Genomic DNA, 21613 nt, shown 5'->3' on the forward strand with positions numbered 1-21613 from the left:
ACCAACAACACCAACAGCACCAACACCCTCATCCACACCCACAACAGCAACCAATACAGGGGCAGTCACATCCTCAGAATGCTTCATCTCATCCTTCGTTGAGTACTTCACAAATGCACCTTTCAATGCAACAGATGCAACAACAAAAATACAACCAGTATCACTCACAGCAGTTACCCCAGACTCAGCCTTCCCATCAGCAGCACCAAGTGGGCCATCCATATCAGCAGAGCCAGAACCAGGGTCAGTATCATTCTCAGTTGATTGGAATGATGCAAAACCAGATGGGTGGGCCTGAGATACATGGAGGAAATAATTCTGGTGTTGGAGCTTTTAGCCAAAGTATGCCGAACAAGAGAGTGGTTCAGTCGGGAGGTATGATTGGGGTTGGAGGAGGTGGAGGAATGGGACATCCCTCAGGCCAGTTGTTAAGCACTCAAAACTCTCATGGAGCTGTTAACAGCATTGGTAATGGTATTGGGGGAGTATCATCTTCATCTTTAGGTAGCGGTAGTGGTAATAATAGTGGTAATGTTGGCATTGGAAGCAGTGGAAGTGGAGGAAATATGTCTAGGCAAATGAGTGCTTATATGGGATATTCTAGTATGCAGGGTAGAGGAGGCGGACCAAGCGAGGTGGGTGGGAATCTGGGAGAGAGTGTGATGGGAGTTGGGTTAAACTCTGGGATGAACGCAAGCGGTGTTGGACAGACTTCAGGGGTAATTCCACATTCAGCATCTACTAGTGGCAGGTTAATTCCTCCCTCTTCCTCAATAGAAAGTCAAAGGTACAGTAATTCAAACTCAAATACAAGTAGCATTAGTGGAGGTGGAATGGGAGGAGGGAGCGTCTCTGGAACGACTTCAGGAATACCATCTAATGAGAATAGCATTTCAGGAACTCACAAGATGGTAGTTGGAGGAGTTCAACAACCACAGCAGAAGGTAACAGTTTCCAATCCTGGGTATATTGGAGGGAATACTGGCACAATGGGAGGCAAAGGCTCTGATATGTGGGTTGGAACTAACAACGCAGATTTAGGAATAGGAGGAGGACTGACTTCGCCACAATCACACCCCATTCACCATCAATCTCATCCAGCTTCAGTAAATGGAATGGCTCACGGGACAGGCATAATTGGTGGTGTAGGAGTGGGGCTGCACGGTGATAATAATACACATTTAGGTCTTTCTGTTAAGCAAAACTCAGTGGGACAACACTACGGCACTTTGTCTGGCGAATTGAACTCCAATATTGGAGGTACAGGAAGTTTGAGTGGAGTCCAGGTTGTGGGTATGGAGGAGGGGGTTAGCATTACTGGTACTAGTTCTGGTACTGCCAATACCACCAATACTAATACAGCTGCAATTTCAAATTCTAATTTAAACGTTATTAATAATATTGCTGATAAAACTAGTAAAAACATCAATAGCTCCCAATGAGAAATTTGGATGTATAAAATATAAATATTGTTGATTATTTGGAAACTAACATGAATTTCATGGATTTTTATAATCCAGATTAATATTATAATTGTTAATTTCTGTAATATAGAGAAATTTACCTACATTTGAGAGTAATTAAGTGAATAGCAGTATTATTCTTTTTCCAAATAATATTAAAACATGCATATTTATATATAATGCAAATATTCACTTTCTTTGGTATCTTAATTTTAACCAAGAGGAAAAAGAGACTATGAAATGTTGGAATGGTTGATATAATCAAAATAAAGTAGGATTGCTAGAATTTTCCAGTTCTGTTAATTGGAAAAAACAGACTTAATTAATGGAGGTAGAATACCGGACAAATGCTCCATTTATTTTCAAACATTTTTGGTTAAATATTTAGGGAAAGGAAAGAGGAAATACCTATTCGACTTTAATGAGTATATTAAGTTTGTAGGTAAAAATGTGAATTTTCATTTTATAATTAATTTTTCGGTGGAAGAAATGAAATGAAGTAAATTATTATATTATTATTTTTTTTCTTGTTAAAAATCAATATATTAGTTACAAATTGAATACCACTACTTACATGTATGTATATAACATAGTAAATAGATGATTAGTTATTAATTTAAAAATAATACTTATAAATTTAAGTCTTCTTGATTAGAGTAAATTAGAATGATTAAAACTTGATTAATCAAGTCAAACTTTCAATTTAGAACTTACTCTTAACTTTGTGAGCAGATTCAGATTTATATTGGAAGAGTTGAGGAATTGGAGAAGTGAAGAATTGAATAAGAGAAAAAGAGAGAGGATTGAGACTTCAACAAACTGCCAGAAACCCAGTTTCAATTAAGAAAAAGAATTCATAAATTTTAATTATTTTTTTTGCAATTTCGAAGTCTTGTTCAAGAAAAAAAGATAGTACTTATACGGAATCACAGATATGGATGTGTCTTTTGAATGATTAGCTAAAAAATAGATGGAAAAAAATTGGAGAACTCAATTGAGGTATTTCCCAAGCTTAAACAGAAGATAGAAGAAATATAGGATATTTCAAAAAATAATAAAAATAATAACAAAAGCGAAAATTATCAAAATAATTATTGACTTATCAACATAAATGATGTGTTTCGGCGGGAAATGTGGGGCAGGATTTTTGTGGGATTGCAAGTGAGAATTTAAAATAGAAATAATTAGAGTGGCGATTTTTGGGGAAAAGTGATTAATTAGAGTTTTACTCAATTAATTTAGAAGGGGAATTAAGTTTTTTCCTTTTATGTTTGATAGTGGACACTGAAAGGAAAAACTTTTAAGGATTTTTGATTCAAGAAGCTTAGGAGTCAGAACTTATGTCGTGTTGAAGCGGGAGGAGTTTCTAAATAGATAATAACGACTTCAGCATACTGTTTAGAACGATAGTAAGAGAAAATTTTTCAATCTTTTAAAGCTTTCATGGTTACAACGGACAGAATTTGAACAAACCATAATTTTGACAAATTAGTTCAATTGCGAAAGTTGAAGTGGTTATAACAATACAATAAATATTAAAGTGGTTGCATGCAAATTAAATTAGGGTTTTTAAAATAATTATTGAGCAAAAAATATATTTACCACGTAATAATACATTAAACGAATAAAAATTATAGGGGGTATTAAACTTAAGTGATAGCAAATTTGTTTCTTTTTGGATGAAATATGTAATAAGAATTAATTCAATTTCACTTTAGATAATTAAGAAGCTTGATTAAGTAACATATACATATATATATATATATATATATATGTATATATATATATGTATATATGTATGTATATATATGTTATTTATTAATACAAGCATAGCAGCATCTCCGTAATTTCAGTAGAAAAGGGATATTAGGGTAGTTATAAGCCATGATTAGGAGCAAGAGATTGAGTTATATTTCAACTTTTGAGGATGAAAAAAACTATATGGACGATAATTTAAAGCTGGAATTTAATGATCAAGCCATGGTAATCGACGGTAATTGTGATGGCTTGGTGGTTCATGACAGTACTGATAATGAAAAAGAAGATGGAGAGGTTGAAATGGTAGATTTGATTAATGAAAGCAATCAAGAAAAGGATATATACGGTGAAATTGATGATAATGAAGAAAGTGATGAAGGGAGCGATACAGTTTTTCCACTAATATCAGAGCCTTTAAAGACTTATGTAACAGTAAACCCTGCAACTCTTGAAGACGAGGAACTTTGGTCATTATCTAGCTTGAAAAGCTTATGTGAATATGTAGGACTTTCAATCAAGGGAAATAGGAGGTGTATATTAAACAGGCTCCAGGCTTGGAATGGAGCTCCATTATCAGGAGCCGGCCATCCAGACTCATACGATACACGTTCGGCAAGATTTCATACAGTTCCAATGGCATTTTTGGAAAAGAATAAGATCGATCAGAAAAGTAAGGATAGCTACTTAGGAAGTGGTGACAAAGAGAAAGATGGAAATTATTTGGGAATGAATAGCTCTTTGAATCTTAGCATAAATACTCATGAAAGTAGAGAATTGGATGAGAATGAAGGTTGCCATATTAATCTTAAAAGTTTTCATTCTCCCTGTATTATAAAAAAAATGGAATCTTTAACTTCAACCCCTGTAACATCTTTTAAAAGAGAAATAAAGTCTTGTTTGAACACTACAAGTACCCCCAGAAAGAGATTGGCACATACTTCCAAGTCAGCTGGAAGGATATATTTTTCTCCTTACAACCATGTGAGGGTTTTTGTATCTAACCCAGGAGAGAGGGAGTTAAATATGGATCCTGACTCGGTTTTAAGATTGATTGACGACTATGATTATGATGATTTTGAGGAGGATGATCGATTTCTGGGAGAGGATAATCATGCAAATGGAAACAATAGAGAGAATAATAATCAAAACGAAGAAACTAATTTTCTAGTTAACAAGGATTATAATGAAGAAAACAATAGCAAGAGCAACTTTTGGAACAATTCAGAAAGTGTTTTTTCTTAAAATGATTAATTAGTTATAAATAGGGTTTTCAGAATAGATCCTTGTTTCTGTATGTGAAGAATATTTGAGTAATTAACTTGGATTATTCAATATTATATTAATACTTAGACCAATTACAAAAATACACATCATTTACAATTAGAAAATAACAGAGAAAAATTAGTAATTAATATCTACTTTTTTGTAATTGAAATAGTCTATTGCTTATCTTTTTTATCTTCTTGGTCATTCTTAAGTTGCCTCAAAGCATCCTGGATTCTTGGATCATTGATATCTACTCCTGGTATTCCTTGGATAAGTCCTTCAATAGAGTTCGGATTGTTTGAGTTTCCAGAATCAGCGTTATTCCCATGATTAGAATTTATAGTAACATTAGATGTATTTTCAGACGAAGATGTATCTTGTGGCTGATTACTGTTACTATCGTTGTTATTGTTAGATTCATTTCCAGAAAAATCTTGGATAGAAAGTAGAAGGGCTTGCCTAAGCTCATCATCAACTTCCATTGCATTAATCTCATTAATAGTTGGAATAGAATCAAAGTTATTAGTTGTTGTAGATTGCCCTTGTGTTGAGCTACCTGCATCTGCAGATGAAGAATTTCTTGCAGAATTACCTTCAAGCCTCATCTGACGGTTTCTTTCCTCTTCCATTGACATTCTGAGGGCCATATAAAGCTCAGGATCAGCATTAGGGTCGATTCCAAACTCAAATCCAGACATATCTCCATTAGTTTCACCAAATCCATCCGCATCGACTCTAGAAGAGGCACCCTCTCCTAGAACAATGGGAGACGACATAAGAGCATCAGTTAAATTTGTAGGAGCAGCAATTTCAACGAAATTACTAGTATTATCATTATTCGCAGCATTCACCAAAGCTTGAAGCCTTTCTCTATTCACAAGGATCTCTCCAAAACTAATAATATCAATAGAAACATTGTTTTTTTTTAAAACTTTCCCTAGCTTTTCTAGCTGCTTCTCAGTTAAATCATCCTCTAATGGACTACCAACGAAACAGACAATTCTTTGCCTTAAGTTCTTATTAAGTCTATGCTTTAGAGCCAATTGCGCAATTTGTATTCCTCTTAGCAAATCAATTTTCCCACTAAGTCGAATTCCATCCATTGCATGCATTGTCTTGCTTAAATCCGATGTTGGCGTTACTCTCAATTCAATTCTTTCCCCTGCCATTGATAATATTCCAACAAGATTTTCAGGATTCTGTTGAGTTTTTACACCAGAAAGAAAATTGGTTGCATCCTGTTGCTGGAGCATTCTTGATGTCCCATAATCCCCATTTCTTGAATAGTTTGAATTATCCAAACAAATTACCGTTGCTTCCAAAGCCATTCTTGCAAATATTTTAACCCTTTAAATTTTCTCTTTGATATTTTTTCGCTCAGTTATTGCTCTGTACGTACTATTACTAAATTCTCGTTAGTACAAAACTATTTTCATTCTATTAATATAATATTTTTACCTCAAACTGATAAATCTCGTAAATTGTACACTTTACCTTGTTTTACAAGTATTAATAAAAAATAATTTAAATTCCCCTCAATGGCGCCAAGTGTGTATAAAATAATAATTTTTTTTAGCAGAAAAAATTGCAGGTGAAATCTAATTGAGATTTGGGTGGAAATTGCAGGTGTTTGGGGAACATCTATTGAATATAAAAGTTGTTATAAGAATATTATTTAGGGTTTATCCTCCGATTGTTTAATTTTATAGTCGAATCTCACTAAATGTTTTATTTTTTTTTGTCTTAATATATATATTTTGAAATAAATGGTTGAACTATAGTTAAATATAGATAAATTACCAGATAAGTACTAAAAGAGAACACTTTGTTTATTCATTCAATACTATGGTAATATTGAAGTACATAATGTTTTTTAATTTTTAATAAAAATTATCTAAATTAGCAGTCAGGTTGGAAACTCTAAACCTTGGAAAAAAATATGGCGGTAACTGGGGAATTTTTTTTTATTAGAAATATTTTAATGAATACATAATTCTATATATTAGCTTTAATACACTGAAAAATAATTACATTAAGGGACAAAAAATAAAAATCTTTATTAAAGCTTGTATAAACAACAAACAATTTTTTAATAAATTAATAATTATTGAAATCAATTTATGGAGGAGTGAAATTAATAATTATTAAGAAAGAGCGAGCATTTATTACAGTTTTAAGTATAAAAAAAAATAAAGCCATTATTAAGATTTATTTGATTTAGTTAGAGTTTTTGGTGAACATTTACTGGATTTCTAGTGGACTAATATGGGGTCATCTGATAATAATAAGGAACTTCAGAATCAACAATATTTGATAGTGGCATGTGCCTTGACTGAAAACAATAAGGATTCGATTAAAGATGAGCTAATAAGGAACTCAAAGAACATTAGCTCTAATGTAAATATTTTAGATTTTGACGTTCCATTCTCATTAAAGTTTGGAGCATTTGACGATTTAGTTAAGTTAGTGGATGATTTGGCTAAACATGATACTGGTGTAGAAGTAATTTTAAGGAGAGTGGAGAGGCTTGGCTTAGAATTGGACCCTACAATGGAGTTGAGGATAATATGGCAAAGAAGTTCATATACAATCCAACAGTATTTGAAGAACTTCTCTTGGGACCATGCTAAATTTCCAAAAGAAAGATCAATGAAGGAGAATTTAGCAGCATTATTACAATCTGTCTCGAAATTAGATTTAGATTTAAGAACGAAATCCGCGCAGTTTAACGAGGTAAAAAATTCAGTTCAGAACAGTTTTGGAAAAACGGCTATTCCAAGTTCTTTAAATTCAGGTAATAATATGGAAAATGGAGTTGTTAATAGTAATAATGGCAATTTAATAGTACCTGGCACTTTAAATACAAAGGATTTGACAGATGTAATTACACCAGAATGTATTGAAAGCGGGGATATTGTTGACACTGAACATATTCTTACAGTTTTTGTAATTGTTCCAAAAGGAAACAAGGAAAACTTTTTGAATAGTTATGAAAACTTTGACAAATATGTTGTTCCAAAGTCTGCTAAGTTCATACCAAAGATTACTGACAAAGATGGAAATGAAATAGTCAGAGTTTTAATATTTAAGTCTTCTGTTGAGAATTTTAAGACTAGCTGTAAGAATCATAAGTTCGTTTTAAGGGATGACTTTAAATATTCACAAGAGAAGTTCAACCATTTAATGAGTAGCCGCCAGAAACTTTTACAGGAGAAGGACAAGCAAGAGAAGTACCTTAAAAGAATGTGTTTTGCTGGGTTCTCCGACATTTTCATTTCTTGGATGCATGTTAAAGCTATGAGATGCTTTGTAGAGGCTGTATTACGTTATGGAGTACCACCACAATTTGCCTCGTTTATGATTAGTATGGAACCAAATCAATCAAAGATAAAGAAAATCCAGAATTCTGTAGAGAAGGTGTTTACTGAAATGGGCAGAATTGGTGCCACATTTAAGTCTAATGAAAAGGATGTTGATGAAGAGTACACTCCATATGTATTTCTACAATTCTCTCCCTATCAACAGTTTCCTTAAGTCTTATATTCATTATAAGATTTAGCCTATACTGAGGAGTGGATATATCGGAATTCAGATAAAAAATTATTATTTTGTTATACTAAAACATTTTTTTAACAAGAATAAGATTTCCTGTTTTTAATACTGTTATTTTTTACTTTTTTTATCCCAAATTAATCCTTATTTGATATGTCTATATTTATCTACAATTTTGTTATTTTAACTTAATTTTAACTAGTTTTGCTCTCGTATTAACTAGAGTCATTGTCAGAAGATGCTGAAGCAGAAGATGGAGACCAAAGTATATCATAGTTTCTCAGCATTAGTTGGTTTGGTATATTTGCTTCTTTCACATTCACATTCTTATGATCTTCTTTAATTAGATCTTCATCGGATTGCAAAGTATCTTGGGTGAACAAAAAGTAGTTACCTATTTTGTTCTTGTTAGTTTCTTTATCAATTGAATTGAAGTAGTTACTCCCATTAATATCCGGTAGGTCAGTATTATCATTGTCATAGAGAGCTTTAATTTGCTGACGAACTTTTTCTTGCTGCTTTCTAATTCGTTCAATTCTCTGAGCTGTCGTATTGATTTCTTTGTTCTGGTCGTCACTAACTTCAATTTTCACAGAATCAACTGGATTAATATTTTTATCTTCTTGAAAGTTTGTAACACAAGGCTGGGTCTCTTGCTTAGATCTTGCTTCTTTTAATACTGAAATCCAAGGCGTATCTATATATGCTTCTAATACATTGATGAATGTAAATATTGTCTCCTGTAAGTTAAGTAAGTCTCCATGAAAAATTTGTAGCTGATCTGAAAGTCTGGACTCCTCATCATGAGTAATATCCTTCTTAATTTGTTCGATTCCTTCTTGAAACTTGATATTGCCTTTCCCAAATTTGGAGGGAATGTCCCTATTACACCAATCAGGAACTTTGTTCTGCTCGATTTTCGTTGAATTTCCGACTAAATTCTTTTCTTTTCTAATTAAATAAGAGAGTTTTCTCATCTGCTCATTCAGTACGACACTAATACTTTCCAGATTTGAGACAGAATTCTTTACTTGCTTACATTGGTACCTAAACCCTTCAAATGAAAACAAGCCTCTTTTGCACTCTATGCATAATAACTCAACTATATTATCAGATAGCTCAACTCCTAAATTTTCGGCAACTACAAGTTTGTCTCTTTTGCAAATTAAACATTCATCAGAATCTCCGAGGTTTCCAACTCCTCCTTTTGGGGATCTTCTCTGATGATTTCCAAATAATAAATCATATATCAGTTCTTGCTTTGCATAGTTCCTTTGGTTTTGCATCGTAAATCTAGTTCTTTAACCCCAACACAGTTTTTAACTCCCTTCCAGCGAAAGGAAAAACTCTGGAGAACTTTTTTCACCCTATATCGCTTTGTTTAATTTTTTCATGCAAACCCCATGCAAGGCGCCAATATGTACACTGAAAATATTAAATATATTTTTGAAGCAATTAATAGAATAAAAGGTATTAGGTATTGAGAAATAATCAATTAGACTCAAACATTTATCTTTACACAATAATAATTCTGTAAATTATAGGTTTCCATGTTCACATGAAAATTCCCTGTATTCCTTTCTTCCTTTCATAATCTGGCAGAGCCTTTATTACCTTGTTTTTAACCCGCTTATATGGAATTTTTACATGCAAAGCAAATTAATGTATAAATTTAGAAGTAAAAAAAATAGGTTAATTAAAAAAGAATCTTGTGGATGGTTTGGATTATGGTAAAGAGTACATCGTGAATTCTTTTATTGCTTTGTTTTTGAGTTATTTAAGGCTTTCATCTACAACTTGAATTGAAATTGGGTTTCTAATACAAAAAATAGAAGTGGCTAACTTAACATAAGTTGGGAGATATTTTTTATTTATAAGCTAGTATTTCTCTGCCCGAGCAAACAAGGTAGAAGTTGATTATTTTGTATGTTTAAAATTAGCAGATAGCATTTGGGATGGAAGAATACTGAATAAGAATGAATACTCCAAGCAGAAAGAATACTCAAAATAAAACCAATGATGAATCTTTGTTAGGTTCTTACTACAGACTAAAGTCTTATAAAAAGCTTGCTAACAATACAAAGAAGAAGACCACAATAACTGGAGATGTTTGTAACCAGAATTCAGATGAAAACGCAATTTATACAACCCCGATTAGGAGCTCTCGGAGAATAGATTCTCGCAAGAACTATGAAAGGAAAGAGTCAAGTTTTTTGGATCATTCTCCAGATACTAAGAATGAAAAGATTTTAATTACCCCTAACCCATATATTAGGGATGATATTGTTGAGGAGTTACTGAATGATATGCTTTTGAAATACAAGGACAAAATTCAGGTAATTAGTTTTAATAAGCAACAACCTCAAATACTTGAAGATAGTATTAAAGGCGAAATTGAAGATTTAGATACTGAATTTAACTCAAAGCTACAAATTAATGATTCTTTTTCTAAAACAATGGTTCATGAAAACGAAAATTTAGCAAATCAGGGAGAAATTAAATTTAAAGATGAAGACGAGGAAAAAAGTGAAGCGGAGGATAGAAAACTTGAGACAGGCTCACCAAAACTAACTGAGAGAAAGAAGTACTTTATATGTAGAAATAAGCCAAGAAAGCTTATTGGGGGAGGTACAGGAGCTGGATCAATTTTACAGAACACTGTAGGCAAATATGAAGTTATTGCAGAAAACGAATATTGGATGGTTGTTGAGTTCCCAAAGAACAGTAGTCTTTATAGGAAACATAAATGCTCACGCGTTCTTACCCAAAAGAGAATATTTGGTAACCCTGTTAATTGCCCGGTAATCCGTTCTATTGATGAGTACAAGACTTTACATTCGGAAATAAAACAATTACTAGAACTCAGCAATTACTGTTACTCCCCCGACTTGTTTTAAATTGGAATAACTACATATTTGTATAACTAATTGCGGTATTACATTAACACTTTTTAATTTGATGAAGGAAAATATGAAAAGGTAGGGTAAATCCTAATTTTTACATATAATGTATATGAAATAACTTACATGCAAAAAAAGGAGATAATTTAAAAAAGAGGCTTTTTTTACTAGTTTGAATCATATTTGTGTGCATGTACAATTAATATTACAAATCTATTATTTGAATTACTGCGAAGATTTTAAGTTCAGAAAAATTAACATAACTATAGGTTAACTGAATAATTTATTTCTGTTCTCTTTTAGGAATCTCAATTGGTATTCACAAATTTATTGTTTTTTTTTCTTACTCTAAAATCATTTAGTGACAATTTTCCCAAACCTTATCAATTTTTCCACTTTTTACCCACAACGCTGTTCCCGCCTTTGTACTAAACGGAGGTGGCGCCTTTGAGGCGCGCAGCGTAGATTTTATTGATATTTTTGTTGTTCAGCTATTAGTTTAAATAAATTTGAGCAAAGGGGGAAAGCTATAGAAATAAATCGTAGCTTATAAGTTGGTCAAAAAATTATTTTTTTGAAACTTTAAGGCAATATAGAATTAGAATAATATATTTGCGTGAATATTTTTCTAACCCAAGATTAGACAAGAAGTTCAAGAAATATGGCATTAAAACGAATTCACAAGGTAAGTTTTTGATGGATCTTTGGCCAGTTTCCCATGTTATATTATGTTGTGTCATGGCTAAGTGCTAAATTTTTTATTGAGTTAATTGCAATGACGAGTCTATTTTGTCTACTGAAATCTTATTGAATGAATTCCTGTCATCGTGTGGTTAACTATTGAATTTTTTTTTTCTTAATGGGGATCATAATTTATTAAGTGTTTGCAATTAAGCCATATTTAGTGTGAAGAAAATCAAGTAATTTGACGATATTTAACTTGAAACTCCCACTAAATTAATTGTCGGAGACAACATTATATACCATTAGGGATTGCCTGCGGTTTTGATAGGTTTTAAACTGGCTAAATTATTACCTAAGTAATTGAATTAACTTACCACCTTTTACATTTTTTTTGATAATTTAGGAATTAAGCGACTTAAATAGAGACCCACCAACTAACTGCTCAGCTGGTCCTATAGGAGATGACATGTTTCACTGGCAAGCAACCATTATGGGTCCAGATGACAGTTCATATGCTGGCGGAGTATTCTTCTTAAATATCCAATTCCCTAGTGACTACCCATTCAAACCACCGAAAGTCAACTTTACTACAAAAATTTACCATTGCAATATAAATTCAAATGGAGCCATTTGTTTGGATATTTTAAAGGAACAATGGAGCCCTGCACTAACTATATCAAAAGTCCTTCTTTCTATATCATCATTATTAACTGATGCTAATCCGGACGATCCTTTAGTACCTGAGATCGCTCACTTGTATAAGACAGACAGGTCGAAGTATGAACAAACTGCTAGGGAATGGACTCAGAAATATGCTCAGTAAGGACATTACATGAATATTTGAAGGAAGAAAAGGAAAGGGAGAAAGATTAGAGAAAAAAGGGATAATAAGAAGTAATTGGGTTGAGACTATATAAAGAATATTCTCTTTCCTTATTATAATAGTTATCCTTTTCTTTTGTATATGGGATTATCTTTTTGACAACTCCGTAAAGATGGTTTTCACTTTTCCTCATAAATTGATTGTGAAGTTGTTAATATACGATTCACAATTGCAAAATTAGGAGATCATATTAAAGCTGTCAATTGGCCATTTACAAATTCCCACTCTCCCTTTCCATCTGGCCTTAAAGCAGTTACAAGGTATTGGGAGAATATTATTATTTTTAATCACCATACATTCCATTTCAACCGGGAAAATTTAATACCTAATTTTCATATCAAGGTTATATATTTGGGTATATTTACCTATTTATTTAATCTTATTTGGGTAATTGCATTTAATTATGTTCTCGTATGCTTAATTTTATAATTAAAGGTGCGCGGCAATTTATGATTAATTTAGAATGTGGGTTGCACACATAATTGTTATTGCCCACAAGCTTATTCAATTATCTTTCTTTACTGGAAGGGATTAAGTAGGGGTATTACGATGGTTCAGGTGGAAGTACACTCACAGGTTTCTTTAGCTTGATTTTTCTATTATGTTGGTGAGTAGTTTGGTTGGCCTAGGTATATGTGTACATATATGTAAATATATAGGTACATGTATAACTTGTGTCGGAAAATCTAATTTCAAGTTGATATGGAAGGTAAAGCATGTTAAAGTAAGCAATTCATAATTTTGATGTTCCAAAGCATGAGACGTCACTTTTTTTGGATTAGTCTGAAAACTTGTGTTTTACAACTAGTGGATAATATATTGCAATTTCATACTTTAATAATCAGCACATGATAATTGTCTTGTGCTGGTGTTAAATTGACTACTAAATTACTACTTACTAACACTATTACTCGTTTAATTGATTTGATTAATAATATTTTCTTTATCTTTATTGAGAGGAAAGTAAATCGTTTTTCGAGTAGAATGAATTGAGGCTATTGTACTTGAGAACAAATATTTGTCTATCTATAAGTAGGACTCTACTACTCTTGGCTTACCAGAAATATGATAGTTCCTGAATAAGAGAGAATGCACTGTAACAAAATCAATTTTCCTTGGAATTGTTTTTTAATAATTTTGAATGCCCGTTAATTTTGAAAGAATAAAACTAAGGTTCTGTGAAAAATTAACGATTAAACAAGAAATAAATTAATAAGATCTAATGTTTGATAAGGACATGATATTTCTGAAAAAATTAGTCATCCTACTCTTAAATTATAAGAAACACATGTAAATAATATAGACAATTAGATATTGTTGCAATATGAATTTATTTTTTAATTCAACCGTGACTAAATATTTTAATTATTAAAAGATAAGGGCTGATATGAAAGCTCAATACAATGACTGCCGGTCCATAATCGTAGTTTCCCTATTTCCTAGGTTAAAATTTATTTACGTAGAACTTTCCGTTTCTTGTTTTGGTTCATTTAACACTTGCAAAAATGTCCACATGGAAAATTGCATGCAGAAAATATTTGTAGGGATGTTTTGCATGTAGTATAGAACCAAAAATAAAGAGAATGCAAAAAAAAAATGGTTAAGTCTATGATAAACAATAATTATATGTAAATACTGGTCGTCTATATGATATTAAATAATTTATAAAGTATTTAAGTATTTGTTATTAATAAATTAATTATTAGTCTCTTATTACTTGGACTATATGTGAAGGTTCAACTAGGAGGAAATAATATGTATTAGCATGCAATTTCACTATCCAAATATGGCATATTTCTTGGAATGGGTCTGCTATTTGAATTAGGATTACCAGTAGAAACCCCCATTGGTAAACTGTTATTGTTTGTCCCAATAGCCGGATTAATAGGTATAGAACCAGCTACAAGGTTAGAATTAAGATTATTTATAGACCCGGGAAGTCTATTGGTTGATTTAGGAAGGTCGCTTATTGAACTGTGATGGATACTGACACTGTTGGAGTTCGAGGAAATACTAACCGAGATTCCTTGTGAATTGTTACCATTGTTACTATTACCAAAAGGATCAAAGTTGCCTTCAGTGCAAAGCTCATCAATAATATCGCACATGAAGGCGGTTTTCCTAAAGTATGAACTTATCATAAATTGGTTGTTTCCACCGCAGTTACTGGCAAGATCAAGTTTGTCTGGATCAGTGAACTGAGGTTCAAAATTGTCTTGAAAAAGTGAATGACGATCAAACCAGATTCTTCCTCCTCTTCCTCGTCTACGAACAAGCCTATGAGGTTTACATGGAGTTCTCAGACTTTGTAAAGGTTCTAATCTAGCAAGGTCAACCCCGTTCTTATATATAGATTGAATATAGTTTGGAAGAGCAATTCTGCAGAAAGCAGGTGAAAGGGTAGATTGTGTTTGCTGTTCCTGATTCTGCTGTTGATATTCTCCATCTAACTTTCCAAACTCAATGTCAGAAGAAGAGTGGCCAGGTGTCTGAGCTAAAGTAGTATCTTTGCCGCCATCACTCATATCCGTGCTTTCCTTGTTTTTAATAGCTTCCACAGGATCTCGTTTGCCAACACAAGTTTTGAAGATATTAAAAATAGAAGAGTTAGGTTGTAAAGATCCATAATAATAATAGGAAAGGAGTGAAGTTTCATTCTCCCAAGAATATTTAAGAAGCATGTCTAGGCTTCCAATGTCAGAGGACAACTTCTTAATGAACATATTTAAGTCTCCCGAGATTAAACCAGGTGAGAAATCCATACCTTGAGCAAACAACGGAGAACTCGTTCCGAAACGTGTAGAAACTCCACTTGTAAAAAGTTGAGCAATACAACCACCAACCCCCACTCCTAGATTGAACTGGGAAATACCCCTCATCTCCTTCTTTTGTTGCCTCTTCTGTTGCTTATAGTTTTTCAGCCTGTCCCAAATTGGGCACCTGTAAAATGGATCAGTAACCTCATGCCGCTTTTGGTCGAAAATACAGGTGTCAAGTTCTGCAAGTAGAAGCTTTTTTTCATCCCTCTGTCTGAGCTTCCTAAAGCTTTTCTCGACCTTGCGAAAATCGTCCAAAAGCTTCTCCAACTTCTCCAAAGTCTCCTTGTTATTTCGCCTTGGGCGCCTCAAAGTCATTTTTTCCCTAACACGAGGCCTGAAACAGGCATATGGAGAAGAATCATGGGGGGAAGTAATTGGCCAGAAATGACGTAATAATGGCTTTCCCAACTTGTGACGGCGCATCCTCCAATACTTATAAACCAGTAATGCCTGTTGGTTTTTGATTGATGATAATCCTCTTTCTCTGCATATCTGAAAGGCCTCATCAAAACTTATCTCACTTCCTCTGCCGGTGCTTTTCTCCATAAAGTCAATCATTTTAATGAAGTCCAACTCGGAAACTCCAGTTTTCATATGCTCAGACAAATTCTGCAAAAACTCTTCGTCAGCTTTAACCATGTTGTAATGCACCACAGTTCCATCCTCTAAGCGAATCCCAGAGACAAATTCTTTGTGGACTGGAAATCTTATATAATGTTCGGGCCTCTGAAATGGTATCAGTTTTGGAGCATTTAATGGGCAAACTTCCACAGGAGGGACCAAAATCGATGAGTTTGCTCCCCCTGATGAAGAACTTCCAGACGATCCTCCCAACCCACCTACACCCGAATTACCGCCAGATGACGTGGCAGGGCCTGCATGAGAGTTCAAATTGGAGTTGTCCTTATCTTTAGAAGTTGAGGCTGATGTAGATGTTGAAGATTCATTTCCCGCTGAATGTTTTTGTCCTGACTTTTCCTTCTCTTTCGCCTTCATTTGATTGATCACCTCTTGAAGCCGTAGCTTTTCTTCGTCAATTAAGTTACGGATTTCATCAGGCTCAAGCTTATCATTGTTTTCTTCCAAGGCCTTTTCTAATTGATTGATGGAGAAAACTACCTGGAGTTTTTTCTGTGGGTCCAGTGTCTTAGGCCTTGCATTTCGAGTTAAAGTTGTTGACATGCTTTTGGTTTTTGCTCCTCCCCCTTGTTTAAACAATCAAAAGTGGGGGAGTAACCAATACTCAAATTAAGTACTTTTACACCAATTACTTAAACAAAACTTAAATAACACTTCTTTCGATTGTTTTCACTATATTAATCTTACTATCCGATCTTATTATAATACTAAGATTAAAACAGGATTTTCTTTTTATTTTATACTTATATCCACTTAATTCTTGACCCATTAAATCCTACTTGTAATACTGAATCAAATCCCACAGTTTTTATTCTCACTAATAATTTCCTTAAGAACCTGCTTCACTCTCAAACCTTCTTTTAACTCCTCCTTTTCCCTTTTTATACTTGCAACATAAATTACTATCAGACATCCATTTCTTGAAACCTCCTCCTCAGTCCCTTTGCCGCCACCACTCACCTCTTCAAGCCTTTAGTTGAAATATTGATTTAAAAGCTCCCTTACTGAGCCTCTTTCTTTATCTTTTTCCTATCCTTTTCCTCGCCCTTTTTTCTTTTTCCTTATTTTTTCCCCCAATTTTCATACCCGGTACCCCGATTTTATTCTGGAGACGGATTCTATTGATTTTACCCGCCCAATTATATATTAATAATACTTGCAAAAAAACCCTTTTTCCCACATTTAATTAAAAATCAGATAAATTATTCAAAAATTCGGTATCTTACAAATGGGTGTGCAAATCAAACTTATTTGTTACTCTTGTTCTCTCTAATTAATGCAGCCTCGTTAAATCCTAAATATTTTAGCAAGAGGTTGATCTACCTACTTTTTCTAAGCTTTAGACATGTTCTTATATTCCCCACACTTTTGGATAAACCATTAAGCAGCTTTGATTTGTTTTAATTTAGAAATCTTGGTTATATAAACAAGACCTTAATAAAGGGAATTTCAGAAAAGAACTATCTTTTGTGGCTTTACAAATCATATTAATAGGTTTAGATTTGCCTAACAAAAATTACTTCCTTACAAAAACGGATGAATATTTAAAGAATTAAATCAACAAGTTAATTGATGTATGGATAAATAATTAGGAAATTAACAAAATAAGACAAATTGGAAATATTCTGTTTTAGTATTCTTTTCTTCAATCAGTTAATTACTAACCTAATATACTTACAATTTATTCTTACAGAAATAGAACCTTTGTTGATTTCTAAATCTACTCCGTTGTTCACTTCAACTTTCATCAGCTAACTCCAAGCCAATTAACTCACTGTCAATTCTAGAGAATAGTTATCGGCTATTAATGAAACACTGATTGCTCTCTTGTTTTTGTTATAAATGTTTAGATAACAATAAGGATTCATTTACTTTATGTTCAAAGTAGAGTACATCACAAAAAAAGAAACTCTATTATCATTACTACTTACACATTAATTTTGAACCTTATTTCTAATCATTTCTTTCGTACTAGACTCAAAAACTATCTCAAAATTGGCCATACCAATTTACTTTATCCCAATAAGCTTTTATATAAATAAAATAAGTCCAGTTAACTGAAGCTCATTTTGATCAGTTAAATAATTAACTACACTTAAATCCTCCTATTAATATCCAAAACAATCTAAGGAACTTGCATTGTTTCTACCTTCACTTTTTCCTCCCATCAATTTTTTATCCACTTAATTAACATGTTTATATGTGAAATTGGCGCCAATTTGTATGTGCTTTTTTTTCCTAATTACTAATAAATAGAAATTGAAGAATTATTATTTTTCTCGGAAATAAAAATATTTTAAAACAAACACAGGACTTTAAACTTTTTTGTTTATTTTATATTATCCTGAAACCACCCGATTACTTAAAAAGAAAATAATGGATCAAAGTATCAATTTAAACCCTCAATTTGACCAAATTGGTAAACAATTTGTACAACACTATTACCAAACCTTTCAAACAAACAGACCTGCTCTTGGAGGATTATATGGCCCCCAATCAATGCTAACATGGGAAGATACCCAGTTTCAGGGCCAAGCCAACATTGTTAACAAGTTGAACTCTCTTAGTTTTCAGAGGGTCCAATTTGAAATTACTCGTGCAGACTGCCAGCCTTCTCCAAATAATGGATCAATTGTCTTTGTTACTGGAGATGTTAGAATTGACGATGGACAGCCTTTAAAGTTTTCACAAGTTTTCAATCTTGTACCTTCTGGAAACGGTGGGTTCATAATATTTAACGATTTATTCAGACTAAATCTTGGTTAAATAAACATTCATTTTTACATAGTTTATTAATATGAAGGTTCCTTTCATTTAAAAACCCTTAATATTAAAAAAGATATTAACTCAACCTTCAGTTTAATATTAAGAATTTCATTTGACTTAAACTAACATTAAGAACAAAAATATAGATTTTATAGAAAGGAAATCAAAGAAAAACAATTCAATCTCAACCAGAGTTCTTTTCTTCATTAATTTATCTCTATTTACCCATATCTTATCATTGACATTAATACATCTAAATAGTAACATCAATCATTTCCCATAGCAAAAAGAGAGTTAATAATAATATTAAATACATAATATCTTCTAGATTGAACGATTAGTATTATTGTTATTATTATTATTGACTAAGTATTCACTTCTTGGATCCCTTATGTATTTATTTTTCTAATAAATCTCTTCTTAACAACATAGTTTCGGAAGATAATAGTAGTAATAAATCAAATTCAAATTTCACCTGTATCATTTAAACAAACACTCTTATTACTACTGTTATTTGTGACGGTAGTGGTATTATTTTGATATAAATTAATGTTCTGGCATGAGTCGAGAATTAGATCGTTTGATAATTGTGGTTCTGCCGATGTACCGCAACTAGTTGTTGATAATGGTAATAATATACTTTCAACAATAGACTTTCCTGAAACATCACTATGTGGTTGTTCTTTGTATGGTTGAAAAGAATATGGGCCAAGAGAACCAACAGGCAATAAATGGCTACTTTTATTTAAGAAAGTATCTTCTATTTCGGAATAACAAGAACCTAACCCTTCAAACCATGAAGAATATGGAGTGTTAAAATCACCAAAATCATTTTGTGATACATTTGAAATACAATTATTGCAAGATGAATAACTTGAATTAACATGATTGGGATGATTGCAACCTAAATTTGTGTTGTTATTTCCACTATTGTTGTTATTGCCATTATTATTACTATTATTGCCATTATTGTTACAGTTAGTATAGCTAGACTTGTTGATACCGTTATTACCTGATTTATTAGAATTGGCGACGATTCCTCCATCGTTTTCAAACATATTGCCATTACCATAATATCTACCACTATTATTAACATTTAAACCAGATGAATGGTTTTGGGAATTTCCTGATCTCATGTCTGGTGTCAAAATTGCATCATAATTGTCAATATTTGAATAAGGAGTAGATTGAAAAACTTTGCCCAAAGGAGAAGATGATGCAATTGATGGATGTAATAAATCATCATCTAAATTCTGATTTCCTGAATGGCGTTGATAATTAACGTATTTTGGAGTTCTGATATTCATCAAATCATTGACATTACTCTGATCATTATAATCATAGATGAATGGGTGAATACTATTGTTATTTGAATTACTAACATTATTTGTTGAAACAGTTGATTTGCTTGATTGGGAACATGAATAATGATGGAAAGAATTGTGTCCAATCATATGGTTTTGGCCATTATTACAATGAACATGATTCATATTATTATCCATTTGATTTGATATTGCTGAATTCTGTTCATCATTAACTTTTGAGTTACTATTTCCATTAGAAGGATTGTTTGGTAAATTATTACCATTATTGCTATTATTATAATAGCACTCACAACAGTATCCGGTCATTCCACTCATTTCAATGTTAGTTTGTGATGATTGAGAATTAAAGTATGTATGTTCACCATATAAATTTGAAGACTTGCTAGCTTTTGTGGAAGGTGCTCTCATCGAAGCCGAGTATTCACAATTAGCTTTTCTCTTTTGGTTTACTCCATTTGATTTTGAAGTAGTGATTGCATGTGCTATTACTGCCGCTGCTGCTGCATTCCATTGTTCACTTGAATTTTCTAAGCCAAATAGATTTTGATTGACATTAGCAACTTTTCCACCATCAAATCCGGGTAATAATTCACCATTAATATTGCTCAGCTCAGAATTACCCAAGCCAGACCCATATTCAAACCCATTATATGGAATGTTATTATTCCAGTTTGATCCATTATGTTTGCCTCCACACTTATTATTAATATCCATTTCTAATACGCTGGTTGATGAATGATGCATATCATTCAGCTTCTCATTCATCTTTTTAATATTTATACTAGCTGAGTTCTCTCCTTTATTTGAGTTTCCATTGGGTCTGTATAAACTTAACTTTGCTTTTTGTTCTCTCAAATATTCAATAGCAGCTTGTAATGCTTGTTCTAAACCACCATAATGACGTGGGTTAAAACTCTTTGTCACACGCTTTCCTGGTTCCGGTGCATAACATATTCTCCAAGTTCTCCTCTCACTACACCAAGTAACTCCAGGATGGCCTGACTGAGGATGAAAGTTTGTCCCTCCGGTGCTTGGCATTTCTAAAAAAACAATTATTTAATTAAAGTGAACTTTAAACTTTAAGTTTCCTTGGTTCTCAAACTATATTCAATAGAATCCTTCAATAAATAAAACAACTATATACGATTATTCTTCAAGACCTTTGGGTTTTGCTTTAATTATTTTGACCAATAATTGTCTAATATTTATTATACCAATATTCTTTTACAGTAAATTATCTAATTCTCTCAGTATACAAATATTAAAATTTTGTTCTTCAGTAATCTAATCCCAAGCTCTAATTTTAGTTTCAACAAAAGCTTTGTTTGTTACAAACTCTTTTCTCACACACACTACTGTTACAATTTTCTTTGTCTTTCTATAACAAGAGCATAGCCTCTTTTTCTACTCTCCCAGCTTTTTCTTTTAAAGTTAGAACTTCCCAATCCTCACAAGTCTTCTTCCTCTAATAGTTGAAATCAAAAGACAGAAATCCTCTATTTGTCGACATTACGCTGAATGCAATTTTCTATGCAATTGGCGTCTTGTCGGAAGATCC

At 32.6% G+C, this 21613-nt stretch overlaps 10 protein-coding genes across 10 annotated transcripts in view; 6 read left to right on the top strand and 4 right to left on the bottom strand.

Moving 5' to 3' along the window:
* Positions 1-1442, top strand: part of cubi_01297 (uncharacterized protein) — a gene marked incomplete at both ends in the record, with an annotated part of 5533 nt that extends 4091 nt beyond the window's left edge. Inside the window, 2 exons of the mRNA XM_029018309.1 lie at positions 1-288; positions 338-1442. The exon at positions 1-288 is cut by the window's left edge and continues 4091 nt beyond it. Of these exons, the coding sequence (XP_028873302.1) occupies positions 1-288; positions 338-1442 (1393 nt within the window). The remainder of the gene's footprint in view (positions 289-337) is intronic.
* Positions 1443-3347: 1905 nt separating this feature from the next.
* Positions 3348-4463, top strand: cubi_01298 (uncharacterized protein; the record flags this gene model as incomplete). Its single annotated transcript, XM_029018310.1, has 1 exon — positions 3348-4463. One exon carries the CDS (start codon positions 3348-3350, stop codon positions 4461-4463), a length of 1116 nt encoding a protein of 371 aa, XP_028873303.1.
* A 197-nt stretch (positions 4464-4660) lies between these two features.
* On the bottom strand, positions 4661-5815 carry cubi_01299 (26s proteasome regulatory subunit 5A; the record flags this gene model as incomplete). The annotated part of the gene is made up of 1 exon (XM_029018311.1): positions 4661-5815. One exon carries the CDS (start codon positions 5813-5815, stop codon positions 4661-4663), a length of 1155 nt encoding a protein of 384 aa, XP_028873304.1.
* Positions 5816-6752: 937 nt separating this feature from the next.
* cubi_01300 (vacuolar ATP synthase) lies at positions 6753-8021 on the top strand (the record flags this gene model as incomplete). The annotated part of the gene is made up of 1 exon (XM_029018312.1): positions 6753-8021. One exon carries the CDS (start codon positions 6753-6755, stop codon positions 8019-8021), a length of 1269 nt encoding a protein of 422 aa, XP_028873305.1.
* A 233-nt stretch (positions 8022-8254) lies between these two features.
* Positions 8255-9325, bottom strand: cubi_01301 (uncharacterized protein; the record flags this gene model as incomplete). Its single annotated transcript, XM_029018313.1, has 1 exon — positions 8255-9325. One exon carries the CDS (start codon positions 9323-9325, stop codon positions 8255-8257), a length of 1071 nt encoding a protein of 356 aa, XP_028873306.1.
* A 690-nt stretch (positions 9326-10015) lies between these two features.
* On the top strand, positions 10016-10936 carry cubi_01302 (uncharacterized protein; the record flags this gene model as incomplete). Its single annotated transcript, XM_029018314.1, has 1 exon — positions 10016-10936. The coding sequence occupies one exon, from the start codon at positions 10016-10018 to the stop codon at positions 10934-10936; it is 921 nt and encodes a 306-aa protein (XP_028873307.1).
* Positions 10937-11600: 664 nt separating this feature from the next.
* On the top strand, positions 11601-12446 carry cubi_01303 (ubiquitin-conjugating enzyme; the record flags this gene model as incomplete). The annotated part of the gene is made up of 2 exons (XM_029018315.1): positions 11601-11624; positions 12027-12446. The coding sequence occupies 2 exons, from the start codon at positions 11601-11603 to the stop codon at positions 12444-12446; spliced, it is 444 nt and encodes a 147-aa protein (XP_028873308.1).
* Positions 12447-14266: 1820 nt separating this feature from the next.
* On the bottom strand, positions 14267-16507 carry cubi_01304 (uncharacterized protein; the record flags this gene model as incomplete). The annotated part of the gene is made up of 1 exon (XM_029018316.1): positions 14267-16507. The coding sequence occupies one exon, from the start codon at positions 16505-16507 to the stop codon at positions 14267-14269; it is 2241 nt and encodes a 746-aa protein (XP_028873309.1).
* Positions 16508-18340: 1833 nt separating this feature from the next.
* On the top strand, positions 18341-18730 carry cubi_01305 (nuclear transport factor 2; the record flags this gene model as incomplete). The annotated part of the gene is made up of 1 exon (XM_029018317.1): positions 18341-18730. One exon carries the CDS (start codon positions 18341-18343, stop codon positions 18728-18730), a length of 390 nt encoding a protein of 129 aa, XP_028873310.1.
* A 464-nt stretch (positions 18731-19194) lies between these two features.
* On the bottom strand, positions 19195-21093 carry cubi_01306 (uncharacterized protein; the record flags this gene model as incomplete). Its single annotated transcript, XM_029018318.1, has 1 exon — positions 19195-21093. The coding sequence occupies one exon, from the start codon at positions 21091-21093 to the stop codon at positions 19195-19197; it is 1899 nt and encodes a 632-aa protein (XP_028873311.1).
* Positions 21094-21613: the final 520 nt, after the last annotated feature.

This window comes from Cryptosporidium ubiquitum, assembly GCF_001865345.1.
Source record: "Cryptosporidium ubiquitum isolate 39726 chromosome Unknown contig_8, whole genome shotgun sequence".
Lineage (NCBI taxonomy): Eukaryota > Apicomplexa > Conoidasida > Eucoccidiorida > Cryptosporidiidae > Cryptosporidium > Cryptosporidium ubiquitum.